The sequence below is a fragment of the Macaca nemestrina genome, chromosome 2, assembly GCF_043159975.1.
Source record: "Macaca nemestrina isolate mMacNem1 chromosome 2, mMacNem.hap1, whole genome shotgun sequence".
NCBI lineage: Eukaryota > Metazoa > Chordata > Mammalia > Primates > Cercopithecidae > Macaca > Macaca nemestrina.
Genome location: NC_092126.1, coordinates 107981734 through 108000590, shown reverse-complemented (window position 1 = coordinate 108000590; position 18857 = coordinate 107981734). Strand labels below are relative to the sequence as shown.

At 40.5% G+C, this 18857-nt stretch overlaps 1 protein-coding gene across 9 annotated transcripts in view; it reads right to left on the bottom strand.

Annotated features, from left to right (window-relative positions):
* LOC105480311 (zinc finger protein 197) overlaps positions 1 to 18857 on the bottom strand; it is a 61900-nt gene that overhangs the window by 5904 nt on the left and 37139 nt on the right. For 2 of the 9 annotated variants that reach the window (XM_024792412.2, XM_071091530.1), the window contains exons 2-6: positions 16289 to 16492; positions 11830 to 12309; positions 10153 to 10312; positions 9449 to 9540; positions 9046 to 9172 (exon numbers count right to left, since the gene is read on the bottom strand). In XM_024792412.2, the coding sequence (XP_024648180.2) occupies positions 9046 to 9172; positions 9449 to 9540; positions 10153 to 10312; positions 11830 to 12219 (769 nt within the window). In that variant the 5' untranslated portion in view covers positions 12220 to 12309; positions 16289 to 16492. Of the gene's footprint in view, positions 1 to 9045; positions 9173 to 9448; positions 9541 to 10152; positions 10313 to 10427; positions 10561 to 11829; positions 12310 to 16288; positions 16493 to 18857 lie in introns of those variants that run through there. The other 7 variants (XM_024792410.2, XM_011738963.3, XM_071091531.1 and 4 more) reach the window with 6 other exon arrangements.

Below are 18857 nucleotides of genomic sequence, written 5' to 3'. Positions count from 1 at the left end.
AATCCATCGAAAAGCAACTTAATCCTTAGAATTTATATATAACTCCTACTCCGTTTAAAATTAAGAATTGGAAAATTTAAAATTCATTTTAAAAAGGTCCGTTATGAACTCCCTTAATTACACATAAAACATAAAAGAAGAAATACAAAAAGAAAAGGGAAAATAAAATAAAAGTATGAAAACATCTGTAAAATGATGAGGCTGAACTAATCTCCAAGGTTCCTATCTACTCCAATAGTCTCAAATATTTTAAAATATGAACAGTATGAAAATGTTTTGGAAGTTTACTTTCAAACTACCCAAGTGTGAGAGAAATTATGAGCCAGTTCCCCAAACTGTCTAATAAGTAAAGTTATGTGAATAACAGTAACATCATCTTCTCTTTGCATAACAATACTTTTCTTCTATCTAAACAACGAGAGAAGAGTGCAGCCATTTTATTTCATTATACATTTCTTTTAGTTTATGAGAGGATGAGGATGGCAAAGATCCAATAAATATTAACTTGAACTACAGACATTCTTAGGTCAGGCCCTCATATCTCATCTCAACTGCCCTTCTCTCTAGGACTCAGGCAGGACTGCCAACCACACTACCCACACCACCTGGCTGCAGGGATGGGTATGTGTCTTAGGCCTATCCAATGCTGGTACTTCAGTTTCCTTATTCACAGTGAGGTTTCAAACATAAGGAGAGGCCGGGCACGGTGGATCATGCCTGTAATTCCAGTACTCTGGGAGGCTGAGGAGGGCGGATCACTTAAGGTCAGGAGTTTGAGAACAGCCTAGCCAACATGGTGAAACCCTGTCTCTACTAAAAATACAAAAATTGGCTGGGCATGGTGGTGCACACCTGTAATCCCAGCTACTCAGGAGGCTGAGGCAGGAGAATCACTTGAACCGGGGAGGTGGAGGTTGCAGTGAGTTGAGATCACACCACTGCATTCCAGCCTGGGTGACAGAGCAAGACTCCATCTCAAAACAAAACAAAACAAGTACAAAACAAACGAAAAACAAAGACAAGAAGAATGCTGGTGGAGAGGGGGAGCTGCTTCTATATAATGAAACAAGCTTTAAGGAAATGAAGTGTTACAAGTAGTTAAACTGAGATGGAAAATGGTTAAGAAATTAGGAACTCTTATATCAGTAGCTAATTAGCTGGTTAAACTATTTAATATATGGGCCTCTTGAGCTTTTTAAGACTTTGTAGAAAAATGTCAGAATGATAGAGGGAGCTGGTTACTTTCCATAACGTTTGGTGAATGAAGCCTGGAAGAAAGAGACACAGGCTTTCCTACCTCTAACACTCCCCGCCTTTCATCTGCTCCAATTCATGCGTACCTTCTGTCAATGATCTTTCCAATATGTAAATTTGATCATGTCACTTACCTGCTCAAAACACCTAACTCTTCATTGCCTACAGGACAAAGCAGAAATAACCAGTGGAGTCAAAGGGATAACTTCACCCACTGCCTATTTTTCTGGTATCTATTAATGTCAGTACCTCTTACGCCCCTAGACTGTAGCCACAGTGAACTACATGCAGCTGCCCAAACATGTCATTTCTTGCCTATCACTGCCCGTGTCCTTTCCTCTTCCTGAATTGCTCTTCCTCTTTCCAAGTCACCATCCAAGCCCGTACCTATACCCTTTAAAACTAAGCTCTAAAGTCACTCTCTGGACATTAACATTGATCTTAAAAAAGTAAAAAGGAGTATAAACGATACTACCAATGATACTGTGCCAATAAATTAAGACAACTTAGAAGAAATAGGCAAATTCCTAGAAAGCCACAAACTACTAAAACTGACTCAAGAAAAAAAGGAAAATCTGAGTAGGTCTACAACAGGGAAAGAAACTGAATCAGTAATTTAAAAAAAAAAAAAATTACCCCCACCCTCTGCACACACAAAAAGCCCAGGCCCAGGTTGCTTCACTGGCAAATTCTACCAAACCTTAAAAGAATACCATTTCTTCACAAATTCTTCCAATAAACATAAACATTTCCCAACGAATTCTATGAAGCTGGTATTGCCCTGATAGCAAAACCAGACATAACCATCACAAAAAAGAGAACTATAGATAAATATAGCTTATGAATACAAACATAAAAATCCTTAACAAAATGCTAACTAACCAAATCTAGCAGGACATAAAAAGAATTGTACACCATGACCAGGTGAGATTTATCACAGGAAAATAATGTTGGTATAATACTAGGAAACCAATTAATGTAATACACCATATCAACAAAATGAAAAACAAAAACCACATCATCATGTCAATAGATAAAACACTCCATAGTGATAAAAACACTCAACAAAGTAGGAATAGAAAGGGATTTCTGGCCAGGCACAGTGGCTCATGCCTGTAATCCCAGTGCTTTGGCAAGCCAAGGTAGGTGGATCACTTGAGGCCGAGAGTTTGAGACCAGCTCGGGGAACATGGTGAGCCACTGTCTCTACAGAAAAAAATAAAATAAAAATAAAAACAAATAATTAGCTTGGTGTGTGCCTGTGGTCCTAGATATGTGGGATGCTGAGATAAGAGGATTAGGAAGATTACTTCAGCCCAGGAAGTTGAGGATGTAGTGAGCTGTGATCATGCCACTGCACTTTAGCCTGGGCAACAGAGTAAGACCCTGTTGAAAAAAATTAAAATAAATTATATTTCATGGTGGAAGACTGAATGGGTTCTCTCTGAGAACAAGAAAAGGCTATCTGCTCTTGCCACTTCTAGTCAACATGTACTGGAGGTTCTAGCCAGAGCAATTACGTAAGAGAAAGAAAGAAAAGGCATCCAGATTGTAAAGGAAGAAGTAAAATTATCTCTATTTGCAGATGACAAAATCTTGCATATAGACAATCCTTAGAAATCACTAAAAAACTATTAAAACTAATAAATAAGTACAGCAAGATTGCAGGATATAAGCTCAACATATAAAAATCAGTCTGACATGGTGGCAGACACCTGTAGTCCCAGCTACTCAGTAGGTTTAGGCTGAGGAATGCCTGAGCCCAGGAGCTCAAGGTCAGCCTCAGAAACGTATAAAACCCCATCTCATTTAAAAAAAAAAAATGGTATTTCTATCCATTAGTATTAAATAATCCACAAAGGAAATTAATAAAACATTAATAATAGTCTCAGAAACAAGATCAGGATAAATTTAACAAAAGAAGTGAAAAACTTATATTCTGAAAAACTACAAAACATTATTGAAAGCAGCTCACGGCTTAAATAAATGGAAAGAAACCTCATGTTCAAAGATTAAAAGATTTAACATTAATAAATGGCAGTACTCCTCAAATTGATCTACAGATTCATTGCAATCCCTATCAAAATCTCAGCTTGTTTCTTCAAAGATATTGACCAGCTGATATCAAAATTAGATGGAAAGTCAAGAGACCTAGAGTAGCTAAAACAATCTTGAAAAAGAACATAGTTGGAGGACTCACACCTTTTTATTTCAAAATGTACTATGAAGCCAAAATAGTAAGAGAGGGTGATACTGACATAAGGGTAGACATATAGATCAAAGGACTAGAATTGAGACTTTAGAAATAAACCCTCATATTTATAATCAACTGGTTTTTTTTAAAAGGGTGCCAAAACAATGCAATGGGGAAAGCGCAGTCTTTTCAACAAATGGTGCCTGGGATAAATGGTGCCATATGCAAAAGAATGAAGATGGATCCTTATCTCATACTATATACAAAAATTAACTCAAAATGGATAAAAGACTGCAATGTAAGAGCTAAAACTTAAAAGAAAACATAGACATAAATCTTCCCGGCCCTAGATTAGTGACAGTTTCTTAGATAGGACACCAAAAGCAGAAGCAACAAAAGAAAAAAAAAAAACAAACTGGAACTCATCAAAATTAATGACTTTGTCCTTGAAAGGATACCATCAAGTAAGGGAAAAGTCACCAGGCCCAGTGGCTCATGCCTATAATGCCAGCACTTGGGGAGGCTGAGGCAGGAAGATCGCTTGAGGCCAGGAGTTCAAGACCAGCTTGGGCAACACAGTAAGACTCTGTCTCTACAAAAAATTTTAAAATTAGCCAGGCTGATGGGGTGCATTTGTAATCCCAGCTACTAAGGAGGTTGAGGTGAGAGGATCACTTGAGCCCAGGAGTTCAAGGCTTCAATAAGCTATGATCGCTCCACTACACTCCAGCCTGGGCAACAGGGCAAGACCCCACAGAATGGGAGAATATATTTATAAGTCATATATCTGTTAAGGGACTTATATATGGAATATATAAAGAACTCTTACAACTTAGTAATAAAAAGACACACAACCCAGTTAAAATACAGACAAAGAATGTGAATAGACAGTTTTCTCCAAAGACATACATATAGTCAATAAGAACATAAAAAGCTGCTCGACATCACTAACCATCAGGGAAATGCACATCAAAACCACAGTGAGATATCATTTCAAACCCACTAGGATAGTTAAAATAAAAAAGACAGATAATATCAAGTGTTAGGGATGATGTAGAGAAACTGGAACCCTTATACACTGCTGGTAGGAGTGTAAAATGGTGCAATTGCTTTGGAAAACAGTCTGGAAGTTCCTCAAATGATTAAATACAGAGTTATCATAAGACTTAGCAATTCTACTCCTAGGTAGAAATGAAAACTTATATCCACACAAAAAATTGTACACAAATGTTCACAGCAGCATTATTCATAATGGACCAAAAGTGGAAGTACCTAAGTGTTCATCAACTGATAAATGGAGATATATCCATTCAATGGAATATCTGGCAATAAAAAGGAATAAAGAACTGATACCTGATACAACATGGATGAGCCTTAAAACACTATGCTAAGTAAAGGAAGCCAATCACCAATGACCACATATTGCATGATTCCATTTATATGAAATGTTTCAAATACACAAATCTATAGAGGTAGAAAGCAGATTGGTGCCTGCTAGGGCTGGATTGGAGGAATGAATTAGGTGAAATGAAGGTGGACTGCTGAAGGGTTGATGAAATTTTTCTTGTTTTCTTTGAGACAGAGTCTCACTCTGTCGCCCAGGCTGGAGTGCAGTGGCACGATCTCGGCTCACTGCCAGCTCCGTCCCGGGTTCACGCCATTCTCCCACCTCAGCCTCTCGAGTAGCTGGGACAACAGGCACCCGCCACCTGGCTAATTTTTTTTGTATTTTTAGTAGAGACGGGGTTTCACCGTGTTAGCCAGGAGGGTCTCGATCTCCTGACCTCATGATCCGCCCGCCTCGGCCTCCCAAAGTGTAATACAGGCATGAGCCACCACGCCCGGCAGAAAATGTTTTTCAATTACTGTGGATGGTTGCACAACTCTGTGAATATACAACAACCACTGAACTGTACACTTTAAATGGTGAATTTTATGGCATGTTAAATATACCTCAGTAAAACTGCTATAAATCTTTCCCTCCTGGTGGAGGAACTGGGAACCATCCATCTCCTCCTCCCACTGTCCCAATCCTTCCATCATTCCCAGGCTCCTATGGGCTCACATAAACTTATGCATACTTTTATTATACAGAATGTGCCAAATTATATTGTAATTATAAGTGGAAATGTCTATCTCTCCAATTTGAATGTACTTTAAGGCAGGGTGCTAAGCCTGACACAGGAGGTACTCAATATTTCTTAATACTTTCCTTCAAATTTTAGTCCAATCTCCTAAAGAAACATATACAAACATTTTACACACTGAAGTAGTATGTACAAGTTATCTGGGAGTCTGCTTTTCTACCACAGTTTATCGATGCATGAAAATTGGGTACACAGAGTTGTCATAATATTTGATAGTGTCATAATATACTATTAGGTCAAAACACCATACTCTGCTTAGTACTTTATCTTAGGGAATTTGTTTTGCCCAACTTTTAACCATCATAGTTACCTGGGACTATTTTTAGACATATGACTTTTATTTCCTCTTTTTGAACCATTTCTTTAATGTATCCCCCTCAAATCAGAGTTACTAAGTCAGTGGAAATAAACACTGGGCATCTGCTTGCCCAAAGCCCCAACATTGAAGTGCACGCTTTTTTTAAAAAATTTATTAAAGTACGTTCAAGTTTCTTTTTCTTCAAAGAGCTGGAATAATCAAGCAACTACATTATTTTATTGTTTTTTTTTTTTAGTTTAACTCTTAGACCTATCTGGAATTTATTTTAGCGTACAGCATAAGGTATGGGTCCACAGTGAGTATGTTTCATAAAATTAGCCAATTAATCCATATAGTCTGTTTTAAAATTTTTAGAAAAGATTGATTACCGAATAAATACCTTTGGAACTACTGAAAGCCACTTGGGTTAAAAAACAAGCTAGGAGGGTGGTGCATACCTAGAGTCCCAGCTACTTGGGAGGCTAGGGTGGGAGGTTTGCTTGAGGCCAGGAGTTTGAGGCCAGCCCGGGCAGCGTAGTGAGACTGCCATCTCAAAAATCAACAAAACCCCTCCACGAGATGTCTATGTCATTCTATATATCAAGATAAATTGATAAATATCAAGATGGATTAAAGCTTAAATATCAAAATAAAATGATAAAAATATCTTAAGAAAATACAGCTGGGCATGGTGGCTCACGCCTGTAATCCCAGCACTTTGGGAGGCTGAGGCAGGTGGATCACCTGAGGTCAGGAGTTTAAGACCAGCCTGGCCAACATGGCAAAATCCTGTCTCTACTAAAAATACAAAAATTAGCTGAGCATGGTGGTGGGTGCCTGTAGTCCCAGCTACTTGGGAGGCTGAGGCAGGAGAATTGCTTTAACCCAGGAGGCAGAGGTTGCAGTGAGCTGAGATCGTGCCATTGCACTACAGCCTGGCCAACAAGTGAAACTCCATCTCAAAAAAAAAAAAAAAGAAAATACAGGTGGGTTTAAAAAATAATTTTATGAGGAAAAAGACCAGTAAGACCATACAGGAAAATACTCCTAAGTTTGACAACATAAAAGGTTTTCTAAGGCTTAAAAAAAATTAATAAATAATATTGAAAGGCAAACAAATGGGAAAAACATATGCAACAACTGACAAAGCGGCCGGGCGCGGTGGCTCAAGCCTGTAATCCCAGCACTTTGGGAGGCCGAGACGGGCGGATCATGAGGTCAGGAGATCGAGACCATCCTGGCTAACACGGCGAAACCCCGTCTCTACTAAAAACACAAAAAATTAGCCGGGCATGGTGGCAGTGCCTGTAGTCCCAGCTACTCGGGAGGCTGAGGCAGGAGAATGGCGGGAACCCGGGAGGTGGAGCTTGCAGTGAGCTGAGATCCGGCCACTGCACTCCAGCCTGGGCGACAGAGCGAGACTCCGCCTCAAAAAAAAAAAAAAAAAAAAAAACAACTGACAAAGCATTAGCAGTAGTTCTATATATAGCAAGTGTATGAATAGGAGTAAAATGACGAGTAAACATATGGAGACTTCAATCACACTAATAATGAAAACATGAAAAACAAACAAACAAAAGATGGTATTCTTTATCTACCTAGCAAAGATTTAATTAAAAGACTGACCAAATCATGAGCATATCCAGGGGAAATCGACTCTCCTGTGTGCTCTTTCTGCGGGAGTTTAATTCAAGTATCATTGGTAGAAAATAATTTGCGAATATGTATCAAAGTATAAAATCTACAGACTGTTTGACCCCCCACTGCCACTGCTGAGATACTAAAGGATACAGTCTCAAAAGTGTGAAAATATACAGTATAAATTATTAAAGACAATAAAATAATAAAGTTGCTAGGTACAAAATTAATATACAAAAAACCAGTACTTTCATATATGCAAATGACAATTAGAAAATATCAGAAAAGACTCCAATTCCAAAGAATAAATATTATCAGAAATATGCAAGATCTAGACGATTTTAAAACATGCCTGACACATACAAAGGCAGTACAGAAAAAATGGAATGTTATGTAATGTTCTTGAATAGAAACACTCAGAATCATAAAGCTGTCAAAGTAAAGCATGATACACGGACCATGCAATACTCTGCAGCCATTTAAACTGATACTTTAAATCTGTATTTCAGTCAAAATTAGTTCCTGTGGCTGATTACCCAATTCTGAATGTTGATTTCTCCAAACAGAATTCTACACTTTTCTTCAAGTTCTAGTATAAATGCTACCTCTTTTATGGCCTTTCCTAATCCCCAGGAATGAAACTTATTGCCCTGTTTTCTGCATTTCCATCACACCAGGTTTATGCCACTCTTGTACCAATTATTTTACTCTGCCTTGCATATTTAATATTCCTGTAATAAACTCCTAAACCATCGTAAGCTATTTAAGGGCAGAATCACATCATTTTCACAGCTGTACCACGATAGGTATTTAATGTTTGCTGGAAGCAAAAATGGCTAACAAAAATTTTTAAAATATTCTTTTATTATTTATCAAATAAATCTATTTTAGAATATATAATTTTAAAATTATATTAGCAACAATTTAGAATTGTGGGATTACTCAGTACAAATGAAGGCAGAGCAAAAGGAGTGTTCTTATACATTACTGCTAAGAACAGAGAGAACAGGGATCGCTACAGAAAGTAATTTAGCAATATGAAGCAAGAGCCTTAAAGCCATTCAAACACTGATGCCCAGTAATTATACCTCTAAAAATAATAAAACATTTTAGAAGGCCTTAGGCACAGAGACAGATGATTATTATAGCAATTATTCAAAATAAGGAAATGGCTGACTGAATTATGGTACAAATCATATAGCCAATATAGATAATAACTGCAAAGAGTTTGTAACATGTGAGAACACACACAAGGAAAGCAAGCTATAAAACTGTACACAGACACACAAACACACACATGTGAACAATGTAAAAAATCCCTCAAACATATAGATAAAACAGAAAGGTAATATATCAAAATGATAATAGTTATCTGGAAATAGCGATGTTAAGGAAGGTTTTTTTTCTTCTTTGTAATATTTGGTGTTTTCCAAAATAACTATATGCTACTTTTATAATCAGAAAACAAATAAAGGGAAAATAAAGGTAAGCATCACAGAAAGAAGAGTCCTTACCTAGAGAGGTCACATTTCCATAATTCTCCAGCATCACATCCCAGTACAAGGCCCTCTGGATTGGGCCCAGACATGCCCATTCCTCTGAAGTGAAGCATACTGACACCTCCTCGAACATCACCAACTCCTGAAATAACAGGTGTGTGTGAGATTACCAATGCCCAGGAAGTTGCCTGTGGAAAGGTTCCCTTCACTTCTGGTGAAGGAATACACTGTGAGGCCGTGAGTGCACAATAGACATCAGGGAGACATAAGGAGATCACATGTAAAGTCTGTCTTCCAATAGCATAGACCTTGATTTAGAAATGGGAACTGACTGGACATCGAAGGACAAGGATGAGAGAGGGCACTTCAGCCACAGTTAGGCTGTGCAGTTGGGAAGGAAAGAGGATGCAAACCTTACCTGGGGCTGGGCTGTTAGGAGCATAAGTGCCATTAACTGATTTCTTGGGTTCTCTTCCTGGGAATGGGCAGAAGCTTCAGGGGCAGGAGAATCTGAGGAAGGAGAAAAAGCTGCATATGGGACCTACAAACTTTTTCTGAGTGACCCCCACTTGCAGAGATGGAATAACAAAAAGAGTAGGAATAAGAATGGATACAAGGCTGGGAGCAGTGGCTCATGTCTGTAATCCCAGCACTTTGGGAAGCCGAGGCAGGAGGATCACGAGGTCAAGAGATTGAGACCATCCTGGCAAACATGGTGAAACCCTGTCTCTATTAAAAATACAAAAAAATTAGCTGGGCGTGGTAGTGCGTGCCTGTAATCCCAGCTACTCGGGAGGCTGAGGCAGGAGAATGGCTTGAACCCGGGAGGCAGAGGTTGCAGTGAGCCGAGATCGAGATTGAGATCACACCATTGCACTCCAGCCTGGGCGACAGAGCGAAACTCCGTCTCAAAAAAACAAACAAACAAAGAAACAAAAAGAGTGGATACAAGATCAGAGGGGCCCAAGAAAGAAAAAGAGAACAGCAGGAACAGCAGAAAGAAATTGGCACTGTAAGAGATTCCTAGACAGGGTAGCAGAGGAAGCAACTTCCCAGAAGTAGGGGGATGAGCCACAGAAAGGGTCCTGGAACAGCCCAAAGCCCAGAGCACTGAGTAAATACCATGCTGAGGATCCTGGAGGTTGAATGCCACTAGGTCAGTAGGAGGATGCGGGCAAATTTCAGCTGCTATGTGGCTGCCAGGAAGTACAGGAGGAAGTGTTGTTCCTGGGGCACTCACCGCCTTCTGGAGAGTGTCCTGATCCTGGACAAGGACTGGAACCTGGAAACAAGTAAAATAAGCTGGTTCTTCTTGTTCCTTAAGAAAATGGACTCACCTAAGCACTGTGGACCTCTTTCTGCCCACAATCTAGAACTGTGAGATCAGAGAGACCCACCTCAAGTATGGAGCATCAAAACAGCAGTAAAGCTTTGCATTGAGAACAATGGAGCTGCCCTCGAGCCCCACTCATGGCACTGGTGACCTCTCCCAGAGGAGACTGTACAGAACGGTGGGAACAGAAGCCAGACCTGGGTGTGGGTTAAGGAGGGAATGGGAAGTAATAAGCAGTAATTAAGAGCATGGATTTTAGCTTCAGACTTAGTTTTAGATTGGACTTCAGTCACATCTCTTCTACTTATTTACCATCTGCTTATTGACCCCTTTACCTAACCCTTTGTGCTCAAATACAACTAACACTAAAATTGGCACCAAGGCACTTGGGTTTTGAGGCCAGCTAGACGTCTGCCTCAGTTTCCTTCTCTCTCAAATGAGGATGTATTAGTAATTTGCAATGAAATATATAGCTCTAAAATTTTCCACATTATGATTAAAACAAACAGGCCCATCCTTAGTGCCACACCCAAGTTTGGGTTATGATTCAGATGTCTTATACAGAAATGTTTTTAGTGAGCTACAGATGTACAGAAAGAAATCTCACACACATGAGATGCTACATTAAGATTCCAATCTAATGGTCAAGGATATAAATCTTATCAGAAGCAAATATCTTAGCGCAGTCCCTTGGCTTGCAGATCCCTAGTAGGGCACACAAGAGATCTTACCAAGATTTGGAAAGCTTCATTCTTGTTATACTACTGCCATTTTATGTATGTATGTATGTATTTAAAGACATGATCTCACTCTATCACCCAGGCTGGAGGGCAATGGTATAATCATAGCTCACTGCTGCCTCAACCTCCTGGGTTCAAGTGATCCTCCCACCTCAGCCTTCTAAGTAGCTGGGAGTTCAGGCACTCGCCAATACACCTGGCTAATTTTTAATTTTTTTGTAGAGATGGGGTCTTCCCATGTTGTCCAGGCTGGTCTTGAACTCCTGGCCTCAAGTGATCCTCCCACTTCAGCCTCCCAAAGTGCTGGGATTACAGACATGAGCCACTGTGCCTGGCCTGCTATTGCCTTTTATACTCTAGGTGTTCATTACCATTCCAAACAGAATTATAGAAACAATACATAGGCTTCTGTTTAGGGAAAAACTTTTCAACATTTCTTCTTCAGGTTCTTGATCCAAACTCAGCATTAGCAAGCATTACCCAGGGGACAAAACAGAGTCAATGTTTTTATGCTGCTTCTGAGTTGGACCCAAAGACCTCAACATAAACCTGTTTCTCTACAGACATATTCTATGGTCTGAATACTCATGGGCCTGCTTTAATTATCGTTAGGGTTGCTAGTGTGCTATGAATTTTTAATGAAAATCACAGGATCACCCTCTAGCCCAGCCTCAATTCTTTCCTTCCTTTCATCCCACACCCATCGCCCCTCTCTGCCTTTCTCACTTGTATTGCTGGTCCATCAAGGTCTTTCTGCAGCTCCTCTACCAGGGCCACAGCCTCCTCGCCACTTCCAGGGTGATGGAGCTGTACCCAGGTCCGAATCTCCCCAGGCAGGATGCTCAGAAACTGCTCCAGCACCAGCAGCTCCAGGATCTGTGCCTTGGTGCGTGCTTCTGGTCTCAGCCACCGGCGACAGAGTTCCCTGAGCCGGCTCAGGGCCTCCTGGGGTCCAGATGTCTCATGGTAACGTAATTGTCTAAAGTGTAGGTGGGAGGTCTCCCAAACAGAGGAGCTGCTTCCTTGGAAGCTGGTTCCCCATTTCCAGGTATCATCCTTCCCCTTCACAAGGCCCTCTTGTCTCAGAGCATTGTGGGCCCAATTTTCTCTTGTCATTGTTGTTTTTTGAAAAAGGCTCCTCTCCAGTCCAGGTCTCTTTAATGCTTGACTTCTTCCTTAGAGCTTGGAGAGTATCATCTACAAGATCTCAAGAAATCATTGTTAAAGTTAGCCCAGAGAAACAACTGAGCTTTACAGGCCCCAGTCAGCTCCCCGTAATAGAGAGAACCTTTGTCAGTACAAGGTTCCAGGTTCTAGAGAGTGCTTCCTCTGACAGAAACCCCCTGCCTAAGGCTCTGGGACACAAACACTCATGTTACCTGCACGACTGCTGAAACCAAACATATGAACTTCCTTTGGTCTTTATTCATAGGATCCCTTCATCTAATTACAATAGACTCTTTACCACTCTAACAATGAGCACCTGACTACTCCTGTGCAACCTGGAACAAGTACCTCACTTCTGAACCTTAGTTTCTTAACCTGTAAAATAGGGATGGTAACAGTCCCTACCTCATGGGGTTGTGATGAGAATTTGATGTATAATACATTTCAAGTTTTTGAACAGTGCCTGGTATATGGGTTTAAATGTTACTTATTACCCTTCCGTAACTAGCACTCTTTCCTGTGTTCCACAGAGTTAACAAGTAATCATTAATCATGATACATATGAGATAAAATCCTAACCACCTCCTCAATTAACAAAGAAAGGATGAATTAAGTTCTGTGTAGTTTTGCTTTATATGCCTTTAATTCTCTGAAAATTGTTCATTCTGTTAATCAAAATATTTGGATAAATTTCCCATTTTTTCTTTTCCTTTCACATCTAGTCCCATAGATGGATAAATATGAATAAGGTTTTATTATACAGAACTTAGACTTGCTCTCTAGAAATCATCTGTTCTTTAGAAATAACACATTTTTCTAATTATAAAACCAAAAATTTATAAAACCAGAAAACACACAAAACCAGAAAACAATCACTGCTATTATTCTGAACTATGTCCTTATCACAATTTAATTATCATAGATTAATTCTAACTTTCCCTAATTATTAATAAGGTCACAATGGCTATCCTTGCTAACAAATTTTTAGTTACATCTCTGCTTATTTCTTCAGGATAAACTCTTAGGAGAAAATTGTTGGGCTAAAGGGTACAAACATTTCTAAGCTTTTAAGGTTATAATAGTTACATCACCATCAGAAAGCATATGAAAGCATCCTCTTTATTTGAACACATAGACCCTTAAAGACAGCTTGCTTATAACAAATAGGGGAGTCAGAAATATAAACATAATTTCAATATAATGTTTAAGTACAAGTAATAGGAGAACATAAAACTACAGAAAGGATTCACGAAAGGTAATTTTTTTTTTTTTTTTTTTTTTTTTTTTGAGATGGAGTCTCACTCTCTCACCCAGGCTGGAGTACAGTGGCGTGATCCCGGCTCAAAGCAACCTCTGCTTCATGGGTTCAAGCAATTTTCCTGTCTCAGCCTCCCAGGTAGCTGGGACTACAGGCTCGCACCACCATGCCCAGGTAATTTTTGTATTTTTGGTAGAGATGGGGTTTCACAGTGTTGGCCAGGATGGTCTCAATTTCTTAACCTCGTGATCTGCCCGCCTCAGCCTCCCAAAGTGCTGGGATTACAGGCGTGAGCCACTGCACCCAGCCATGAAAGGTAATTTTGGACTGGGCTTTTAAGGAAAAATAAAAGGATCATTGGACTATGAGGAAAACCATTCCAGGAAGAAAGAAACTCTATTTTCAAAAGCAAGGGAGGACACATAACTCTGTGAAGGAAGACCAGAGAAGGAAAGTGAACTTCAGAGGCAAGAGTGTAGGAGTAGAGCAGAGAGGTAAACAGAAGTTAAATTCTAACTACTGCTCTTGAGAGGCAGTATTCTGAGGAGATGATCCTGTCCTGTAAGTGCAGCAGTTTTACTTACATTTAAGCATTAAAAAGGTTTTACTTTACATTTTTCCTTACTTTTAAAAAGAGTAATATATTCGCTTGGTTCAAAATTTAAAATTATAAAATGAATACTGTGTAAAGTTTCCTTCTCCGTTAGCTTCTTATCTTTCCAGTTATTTCTGCATATGTGTGTGTACATATATCGTTATCTAGTTCCCTTATTTTCACAAATGGTAGGACACCATGAATGACATGCTACATTTTCCTCTTCTCAATAATACCATGTCTTAGAGATATTTCCTGTCAATACACAGTCCTTCTCCACATTTTTATGGATGCATAGATGTATCATAATTTATTCATGCCAGCACTGATGGTTTGTTTGGGTAGTTTTCAATCATTTCTTATTACCAATAATATTATCATGAATAATCCTGAGCATACATCAGTTTGGATGTGTGTAGGCATATATAAGAAAGATTCCTTGAAACAGAATTGCTGAGTCAAAATGTATATGCATGTATAATTCTGACACTACCAATTTGACCTCATTAGGATTGTACCAATTTATAATTTATACCTCCATCAAAAACAGTTGTATGGGCCTGCCTTTCCTCACTTTCACCAATACGGTTCTGAAAGTTGTGTGCTCTTTGCCAAATTTTTAACTTCCATTTTGAATGAATTAATATATTGAGTCACTTGTATATTTTTTGAAGTAACTATTCATATATTTTGCTCATGTTTCTATTGAGGTATTGGGTCTTGTTAATTTGTACACACTTTTATCACAGGAAAATTAGTCCTCTGTTTACAATGGCAGCTGCAAATTTTTCTCAGTTTGTCAAGTGTCTTTGTGACTATATGTGCCATGTGACTTTGCTTAAAGTGTTTTTTGCCATGCAGTCAATCTTTTACGACTTCTGGGTATTGTACCAAAATTAGAAAGACCTATTCCACTCCGAGCATGAGGAGAGTCTAGTTGTGTCAGGATTCTATTAGTGAGGAATGGTGGGGGTGAGAGGACTGGATATCAAGAAAGATCAGTTAGGTTTTTGTAATAAACACATGACTTAAGTTCTAAACGAAGTAGGAACTTACTCATCCCCCAGTAGGGATAAGATAATTGAGAAAAACTTGGCAGTCCTTGGTAACTGATCTGGGGGTAATGGAAAGGAATTTTTAAAAAGAATTTCGAATAATTTTCAAATAACATAAAAATAACAAATTCTTAAACATACATTTTATTTGCGTCTCACAAAAGGTTTTCAAGGCAGAAGTTGAAAAGAACAAAAGGATCAGAGGAGCGAATCCACTCAAAGCCACTTAGCTAGTTGAGATATGGGAGCAAATTCTGAATTCAGGGATTCTAATTCCAGAAGTCCAAAACAATTCCATCTACGAAGAGACTTATGAAACCCAAACAACAACTGTTCTAAAACAACGGTTTCCAAACACCAGTCCACGACAAAGCTTTAATCTGGCAAGCTGCAAAAAGAGAAAACCAGTAACAATTGTCGCTGACAGGTTGGCAATGAGTGTGCGTGCGTGCGTGCGTGTGTGTGTGTGTGTGCGCGCGCGCGTAAGGCCAGTGTGTGTGTGTGTGTGTGTGTGTGTGTGTGCGCGCGCGCGCGTAAGGCCAGCATTTATTCTGAGTTTACGGTCTTAGTACTTTGGGTGAAAATGTATTGCCTGAAGTAATGGTAGTATGGGTGGTTTCAAGTTTGATTTTTAAATACCATTATATTACAAAACTAAAAGACTAAAAAAACTAAAATTGTTCCATCCCTTAAAACAAACAAACAAAAATCCGTCCTCAGGAGTCTGGGCGCCATGGGTATAGGGAAGCCTCAGAATGTTTCTGTGCATTAGCCTCAGAGAAAACTGAGGAAGAGCAGAAAGGCCTGAGCTGGGGGCGCAGGCTGCTGAGGCAGCTCTTCTCAAAGCGCCAGTGGAGTCCGTTAGACAGGAGCACTCGTCCACAGACACACACAGACTCGGAGCTGCTGTCCTCAGTACCTCCTCCGGGCCGGCTGCGTGCCCAGCCGAGGCCACGACGTCGACCCCCAACACGGAGCTGGGGACGGACCGTGCCGGGGGTCCGGGCCCGGGAGGGGCTACCGAGGGCTGTGCAGTCCCAGCAAGCTCAGGCCCGCGTCCCGGGTCTCCTTCCCTGCACGCCCACCCGCCCTCGAGCCCACCCCGCTCACCGGGGACTCCCGCTGCGGCTCCAGCCTTGGGTACCGCCGCCTCGGCGCCAGGCCGCTAGGAGATGACACAGGAACTAGCCCTTGCGGCAGCCGAGGAACAGAATAATGGCCGAGCCGAGGATACTGCGACTTCCGGTTGCACCGCGCCCCTCATCCCGGATCTCTAGGAAGCCACATCTCTATGGTTCGTTTCTTTTCCTAGAGCTGGAGAAGAGAGGCGGAACTCCTGAGCCCTTGGGTACTACTATTCCTTACATCAAACAAGAACTGGCCGCTGTTTCAGAGCGGAAGGGTGCAGAGATGAAAGACAGGACCCAGGGTCTCAGGATGCTTGTTGCCTCCTAAGAGAGTTGGACATTTCTGTTTTGATTTGCATTTCAATTGAGGTTGATAGGGAGTAACCTTCATGTCTGAATGATCTGGTAGGTGACTTTTCTGGTCTCTTCTTGAACCTATGCAGTTCTCATAACATTATTTCTCATAATAAATAATAACATGGCTTATAAATCACCCTCTTGTGAATTCGCTTACTGTGGTGTATCTCTTGCGCACATGATGACATATTGGAGCTATGATATTAAATAGTAATCGAGTTGAAGGTGCAAGGTAATGTGCAAATGGTAGGGACATCTCTCCCCGGAAATAGGAGGTTATTCTAGCTGTCCATCACCCTGGGTAAAGTGAGGTATGTATAAAGGAAACTGGAACTCTGATCCTCTCTTTGGTCTTCAGTCTCTTAGGTTTGGACTTCTGGAATTGACACCCCTATATGGGACTATGGTTGGAACAAGTCTCCAACAGGGCAAAGGCCATGTCTGCATGGATCTCATGTATTTAGCACCTAGTACAAAGCTGAAGCCACATAGGTCGTAGATGAATGTTTATTGAATGAGCAAGGTTCTTGTTATTCTGTTTATGTCTTTTTTTTTTTTTTTGAGATGGAGTTTTGCTTTTGTTTCCCAGGCTGGAGTGCAGTGGCGCAGTCTTGGCTCACTGCAACTTCCACCTCCCAGGTTCAAGCGATTCTCCTGCCTCAGCCTCCTGAGCAGCTGGGATTACAGGCACGTGCCACCATGCCTGACTAATTTTTTGTATTTTTAGTAGAGACGGGGTTTCACCATGTTGTCCAGGCTGGTCTCCAACTCCTGAACTCTGGTGATCCACCCACTTCAGCCTTCCACAGTGCTGGAATTACAGGTGTGAGCCACCATGCCAGGCTTATTCTGTTTATTTCTTTATGTTCTCTCCTGGCATTCATTAAACAACATACTTAAACTTCAGCCTTGATTGACTGATTGATTGATTGATTCATTCATTCATTCATTCAGCTACTGAGTACTTGCCATGTGCCAAATACTGTTCTGGGCACTAAGGACATAAATAAAGTGGTAAAGTCTCTGTTCTCATGGAGCTTACATTTCTAGTGGGGTAAACAGAAAACAAATATAAAAATGTGTCAGGTGGTGGTAAATGCTAAGAAATGTGAAAGCTGATCATAAGAATTGGGTCACTCTTGTTGTATCTAATAAAACAAAGTCAAGAAATTAGCTGGGGGAAGCACTCAGGGTACAAAACATTGCTCCAAGAATGTTATTCTCTGTAAGCTTGACTGCCGAAATTGTTTATTATAAGCCCAAACCAGTTTTATCTATAGCTTCTGAGATAACTTGCTGCAACTCTAGGACTAATTTTGCCCACTGCAGTTGCTCACCAGTTGGAGCTTGCCAGCTTCCCACACCCTTATTAGTGCCAATGGACTTTCTCAAAGAGCAATATGTAACATTCCTCTTTTTTGTAAAATCTCTAACCTTCTCTTTGTTCTTTAGAGAGAGCACCACTTTCAGTTCAAGCCAGAGACTATCTCTCCGAGTTTGTAAACTGATGTGAATAAAACTTTATTTTCTTTCTCTCTTTTTTTTTTTTTTTTTTTTGGATGGAGTCTCACTCTGTCGCCCAGGCTGGAGTGCAGTGGCCCAGTCTCAGCTCACTACAACCTCCACCTCCCGGGTTCAAGTGATTCTCGTCTCAGCCTCCTGAGTAGCTGGGATTACAGGTACATGCCACCATGCCCAGCTAATTTTTTGTATTTTAGTAGAGATGGGGTTTCACCGTGTTATCCAGGCTGGTCTCAAACTCCTGAGCTCAGGCAATCCATCTGCCTCGGCCTTCCAAAGTGCTAGGATTACAGGTGTGAGCCACTGTGCCAGCCAACTTTCTTTTCTACTATCTAGCCATCCTGGAGGGATGACATCAAAAAGGGTAAGGAGGACCCAACAAAGGAGACTGAGAAGCAGCCACCAATCAAGTAGAAAGAGAAGGAAATAGTACTTTATGGGTTTCAAAGCATGAATGAGTAGATTTTGAAATATTGATCAATGTGATTGCCCCACACTAAATTATAATTTTACTTGTAAACCAAGGCTCCCTTCTCCTCCCCTGCCCTACCTAGGTAGACAAGAGTTACACACTATGGGACTGGAAAAAAAAGGGACAAAGACTATAGTGAGTTAGGCCATTAGAAGTCTTTAGTAAGGTGAAAAACATTCTTGCCTTGCTGAGAAAGAAGAAA